Source organism: Mandrillus leucophaeus, unplaced genomic scaffold (assembly GCF_000951045.1).
Source record: "Mandrillus leucophaeus isolate KB7577 unplaced genomic scaffold, Mleu.le_1.0 Scaffold1, whole genome shotgun sequence".
Taxonomy (NCBI): Eukaryota; Metazoa; Chordata; class Mammalia; order Primates; family Cercopithecidae; genus Mandrillus; species Mandrillus leucophaeus.
The window spans coordinates 10,237,738-10,244,122 of record NW_012098097.1 but is presented as its reverse complement, the minus strand read 5'-3'; the positions used below and the strand labels follow the sequence as shown (position 1 = coordinate 10,244,122).

General features: G+C 49.2%; 1 protein-coding gene across 4 annotated transcripts in view; it reads right to left on the bottom strand.

Annotated features, from left to right (window-relative positions):
- The window catches only part of MGAT5B (mannosyl (alpha-1,6-)-glycoprotein beta-1,6-N-acetyl-glucosaminyltransferase, isozyme B), a 91,441-nt gene that overhangs the window by 10,864 nt on the left and 74,192 nt on the right, over positions 1–6,385 (bottom strand). For all 4 annotated transcript variants that reach the window (XM_011986724.1, XM_011986811.1, XM_011986644.1 and 1 more), the window contains one exon: positions 1,202–1,357. In XM_011986724.1, coding sequence (XP_011842114.1) covers positions 1,202–1,357 — 156 coding nt within the window. The remainder of the gene's footprint in view (positions 1–1,201; positions 1,358–6,385) is intronic.

The following is a 6,385-nucleotide window of genomic DNA, read 5'->3' as shown; positions in this document are numbered from 1 at the left end:
TTTTTTTTTTTTTTTCTGGATTTTAGTAGAGACAGGGTTTCACCATGTTGGCCAGGACAGTCTCGATCTCCTAACCTCGTGATCCACCCACCTCGGCCTCCCAAAGTGCTGGGATTACAGGCGTGAACCACCGTGCCTGGGCAAAATTATTATTTTTTAAGTAACCTGCGCTAGGAGTGCACAGGGCTGGCCTGGAAGGCACTTAATAAATGATTCTGAATCCAAGGCTGTTCTGTGAGGTTGTTCAGGTTATTCACTGCACACGAGCATCTCCACTGCCCCCAACACACACACACACACACACACACACGCCCAAGATGCTTTGGGAAAGAAGCTATGGTGAGATCAAGAGAGGGCCTGGGGTCAGGTGCAGTGGCTCACGTCTGTAATCCCAACACTTTGAGAGGCCGAGGTGGTAGGGTCGCTTGAGCCCAGGAGTTTGACACCAGCCTGGGTAACGTAGGAAGACACCATCTCTACAAAAAATTTAAACATTAGCCAGGTGTGGTGGTGTATGCCAATAGTCCCAGCCACTCAGGAGGCGGAGGTGAGGGGACTGTGTGAGCCTAGGAGCATAAGGTTGCAGTGAGCCCTGATTGCACCACTGCACTCCAGCGTAGGCGACAGAGCAAGACCCTGTCTCATAAAAAAGAGGGTGGGGGTGCCTAGAAGCTGGCTGAAGACTCTCCAGCCTCAGCTGATACTCCAGGGTCCAGTCAGGGTTTTGCCCACTGTGTCAATTGCTGCTCCAGGAGTACAGCTCAGGGACCCTGGAAGCAGTCACTCAGGACTCGTGGCTCAATGGCACTCTAACCAGGACCCCTCTCTCCACCCACTCAACCACCCCAGCTCAGTGTCTCCAAAACCTAGGCCTGACCCAGGAGTCCATTTGGCTGGACTGGTACTGCAAGGGGGCGGATGGGCAGCGCAACTCTACTTCCCCATCACTGAGCCACGGCTCTGCTGCTCTGCTGGCCCTGCTCAGGTCCCTTTCTCTATAGGGCCTCTCCTGCCTGGTGGGCACCCATATCTCTGCCCCCGGGCTGTGGCCAGATGTGGTGCTCAGGATAGTAGAGCATGCTGGGTTATGTCCACATGTGGAAGGGGCCTGAGTGATGGTGGCAGGCCTGGCAGGCATGGGTAGTGACCTCAGTGTCTGCAGCTGGCACGTGTGAGAATGGTGTGGGGGATGGGTGCTCACTTTGGCCTTGCGAAGCAGCTGCTGAAACTCAGGTTGTGGTAAGAGACCGTGGTTCTTCACAAAGGCTGGCACCTCCGGGGGCCGCTGGCTCTCGTAGTACACAGTGCCATGGATTTCCATGTATTTGTTCAGGATGCCCAGGAACTTCTCCTTCCCCTGGAAAAAGAAGAGGAGGAGATGGGAACCTCATGCAAACCACAGAAGGCAAAGTCGGTGGAGGAAATCCCCTTGGTCTGGAAGTCAGAAGATGTGGACCCAGTCTCAGGTTGGCCATTAACTGGCTGTGGGACACTGGGAAAGGCCCCTCTCCTGTCTGGCCCTCAAAATCTATGAGTTGCAGAGACTGGACTAGAGCAGAGGCTTCAGGATTACTTTTAGCGGTGAAACTGTTTTCTTTCCAAAGGAACCCTATGGGGACCAACATTTAAATGGATTCACATGGTGCCACTTGGCCTCCACTGAACTCCTAATGACCTCTAAGCTCCTCTGAGGAGCTGTAGAGCTCTCTGTAGTCCATTCATCCATCTCTCTCTCTCACCCATCCCATCCATCCTATCCATCCATCTACTCAACCACCATCCATCCATCCATCCATCCATCCATCCATCCATCCATCCATTTGTCCATCCGCCTACCACTCTATGCGTCCACCCACCCATCCATCCAGTCACCCATCCATCCCTCTCACCCATCTACTCATCCACCTACCCATTCATCCATCCATCCCTCTCACACATCCCTCCACTCATCCCTCCACCCATCCACTCATCCATCTACCCATTCATCCTCTCATCCATCCATCTTATCTGTCCATCCCTTCTTTCATCGAAGGAGAGGGACCTCTGATGGAAGCTCCATATTTGGAATTCGAACTCAGGGGAATTACACCCAGAAAAAAGTATGAAACACAGCTAGACCAGTCCTTGCAGGGGCTGAATCCATTTTGTCTCAATCAGTATATTGATTAAGGTGATCCGAGATTGCTAGGGCCTCCAGCCACAAGCCAAGAGTAAAAGTAAATTCTCTTTGGAATAAAATAGAGTCATCCTTGATCTTAAATTATCTCTATAATTCTTCATATTCATTTTCCAGAACTCAAAAAAAAAAAAAAATAACCATTGAAATCCCAATCAAACCTCTAGTACTTTTTTTGTAGAAATTGACAAGCTGATTCTAAAACTCATTTGGAAATGCAAAGGACCTAGAACAGACAAAACAACTTTGAGAAAGAACACAGTTAGCAGGCTTATATTACCGATGTCAAGACTTATAAAGCTACAGTAATCCAGATAGCATGGTATTGGTATCAAGATAGACAAATAGATCAATGGAACAGAATAGAGACTCCAGAAATAGACCCACACACAGTATGGTCAATTGATTTTCAACAAAGGTGCAAAACATTTCAGTGGAGGAAGGATGGTTTTATCAATAAATGGTCATGAAACATGATATCTATATGCAAAAAACTGAAAGAACTTTATACTTATATGTAAAAGTTCATGCAAAATGGATCACAGACTTAAATGCAAAACCTAAAACTACAAAACGTATAAAAAAAATAGGAAAAAATATTTGTAACCTTGTGTTCGACAAAGATTTCTTAAATACAACACCAAAAGCACAATCCATAAAAGAAAACACTGGACTTCATTAAAATTAAGAACTTTTGCTCTTTGAAAGACATTGTTTTTTGTTTGTTTGTTTTTGAGACGGAGTCTCCCTCTATCGCCCAGGCTGGAGTGCAGTGGTACAATCTCGGCTCACTGTATCCTCCACTTCCTGGGTTCAAGCAGTTCTCCCGCCTCAGTCTCCTGACTAGCTGGGATTACAGGCATGCACCACCACACCGGGCTAATTTTTTGTATTTTTAGTAGAGATGGGGTTTCACCTTCTTAGTTAGGCTGGTCTCAATCTCCTGAGACCACTCACCTCAGCCTCCCAAAGTGCTGGGATTACAGGTGTGAGCCACCACACCCGGCCAAAAGACACTGTTAAGAGAAAGACAAGGCCAGGCACAGTGGCTCATGCCTGTAATGCCAGGACTTTCAGAGGCTGAGGCAGGAGGATCACTTGAGCCCAGGAGTTTGTGACCAGAATGGGCAACATAGCCAGACCCTGTCTCTCTGTCTCTTATCTACACACACACACACACACACAAACACACACACATATATATGTTTAAAAAGAGAGAGAGAGACAAGCCACAGACGGGAAAAAAATATTTATAAAGCACGTATTTGATATAAGACTTGGATCCAGAATATACAAAGAACTCTAACAACTCCATAGTAAGAAAATAAACAACCTAATACAAACAACCTAATATTTTCAATGAGTAAAACTTTTTAAAAAGACACATCACCAAAAAAAAAAAAAGAAAAAGATATATGGAAGACTAATAAACACACAAAAATATCTTCATCATGAGTCATTAGGAAAATGCCAATTTAAACCACAAGAAGACACCATTCCATGCCTGTTAAAATGGCTGAAATTTACAACACTGACCATCCCAAGCATTGATGAATTTGTTAAAGAATTGAAAGCCTCCTACATTGCTGGTAGGACTATAACGTGGCATGACCACCTTTTTTAAAAAAGTTAAACACACTTCTACAGTATTAACCAGCCATTATATTCTTAGGCATCTACCCAGGAGAAATGAAAGCATATGTTTCTACAAAAAATTGTACACGAACCAAAAAGGCTAGTCAAGACTCCCTGAGTTGGTTTTGCAATGTATTCATGGGTTGCCACCTACGGATTGAAGAGTTCCACCCAAGCTCACCCAGATGACTCTCTGAGGGCCTGGAATGTTTCCTCCAGGGATGAGGGTGGGTTTGCCCTGGGCCTGAACCAGCTGCCTTTCCCTCTTTCCTGCTTCATTCCCTCGGTCCCTCACCCTCGCTTCCTGGGACTACACTCTACTAAAATAGCACCTAAGCCTTAGCCTCAGGCTCCACTTTCTGGGGAATGCAGAATAAGACAGACACGCTTAGCACAAAAATCACCCAACGCCCTGCCCTGGGTCCCCAGCTCCTGCTCCCCATAAGGATGATAAATGACCTTCCATCTCCCCTCCTTCCTCCTCTGCTTCCCGGCCACCTGGTTCCCTGAACTCTGGAAGGCATCTCTCCTAGGATGCTGCTTTCATTTTTCTCTTCATCCAGCCACCTCTGACTTCCTTTGGTTACAAATACCAGAGCAAGGATGTCTTTTTTTGGAAGCAGCTTCTTTGAGGTCTCTAGCTGAACAGGATTGCCTCAGGCTATCACAGAAGTTCCAGCGCTAGAGATAAAACCTTTCTCTTTCCAGACTTCATAACCTCTCATTCTCTTGGGCCAGTTTCTTAATAGCATTTTCTGATAAAGGTAGATCCCATGTGTTCCACGACCCTCCGACTCTGCCCTCTTCAGCGCCTAGTACCCACAGCTTCCCGGGCTTCCCTCCCTGCAGCTGTGGCAATCAGCATGGGGAGCCTCACCTGCCAGCGCCCCCCTCCACACCCCACAGTGACCTCTGACATCTCAGCAGAGGTCTTGGACCTTGATTCCTGCTTCCAAGCCTTCTCTCTGCCATTCTCCAAGGCTTCATAATGCTGAACAGACTGTGGAGTCAGGGCCAAGCACCCCTGGCTCTGGACTTAGATCGATGTAGGCTGGAACATCAGCTCGGTGCTTACTAGCTATGGGTCACCTTCTAACCCACTGTGCCCTGGTGTCCTCATTTGTGGAGTGGGCAGGATCACACACAGTACCTACCTCATGGTGTGAAGGTGAAATAAGAGATGCACATGAGCCCTCAGCACAATGCCTGGCACATAGCAAGCTCTCAGTGAACAGTAGCCTCTTGGGTGGATGCCACCCAGATGGTGAGATCCCCCCCGAGTCCTCCTTCTCTCCTCCTTCCTCAGTCATAGAACCCAGAACTCGGCTGGGCACATTGAGCTGAGCTGCCTGGAAATAAAGTCACCCAGCGTCCCCTGGAAGTGGGCATGGCCCTGTGGCCAAGACGGAGCTGATGAGCAGTGCGGGAAACGTGGTGTCCCCCTCTGCTCCTTCCTTCTCCTTGCGGGCTGGGATGCAGATGTAATGACTCGAATGCCTGTAGTCATCTTGAACCACGAGACAAGGCCAGGGTGGAAACTCAACACGGTGGGTCAAGGTAAGAAGACCCCCGGGAACGCCACACCAGCCCTCCCGACCTCTGGAATTTACAAGCAGGAAAGAAAATATACTTCCATCTTGTTTAAATCATGATTATTTTGGGGTTTTCCTGGGACAGCTGGATCTCACACAGCTGTGAGAGTGATTAAATCCAACGATCATGTAACAGGCCTGATGTAGGGTGCAGGGGCTTCCCCTGATTGGTATCTTTATTAACCTTGACCTCATGCCACCTGCCTGATGCAATAACCCATCGAACGCTGGTCCCTCTCACTGCCAGGAGCTGCCCTGTGGCCATGCCAAGCAGGACCTTGACCTCCAGGGACCTGCCTCCCTGTCACAGAGGAGCCAGGAAAGACGGCTCCTAGGACCCTGCTGTCCCCATCACCCTCCTCCCCACCTTGGTCCATCCACAGGAACCACAAGCCCCAGAGAGCCTGAGTCAGGGGAACATCACGAGGAAGGACCCCTGGAGCGGCTGCTGGAGCGGGGAAGGGAGCAGAGGGCGGAAGGGAGCAGAGGGCAGAAGGGTCCGGCTGCAAGCGGTTTCCATACCTGGAGCTGCCTCGTGGCCAGGGGGAGCGCAGGGAACAGAGAGAGAGACAGCAGGTTAGTGGTGATTCGCAGACAACACCCTGTGCAGGCAGCTCCTCTCTGGGGACCCCCAACCCTGAAGATGGGGTTCTAATCTCTACGCCTCTCTTGCTTCTCTCTGCCTTTCATCCCACAGAACCCCCAAGTCTAGCCTGACCACCCTCCACCCACCGACGACGCCCTTGCTGGGCTTACATTGTCTATTGATCTGTTCCTTGGGGGGGTGGAAGATGTAGTCACAGTCCTCAATTAAGGAATCATTTATTACGAGAGTCCGGGGGACAAGCTGTCAGCTTCCAGACTGGGTGTCTTTAAATAGCAGATAGGAACTTTCTGTCCTGAACTGTTCATGGGAGACATTTCCAGCATGCAGGGCTTGGGCGGGAGGTGGGCGCCGCATCCTGGAAGGAGGAGATGCGGG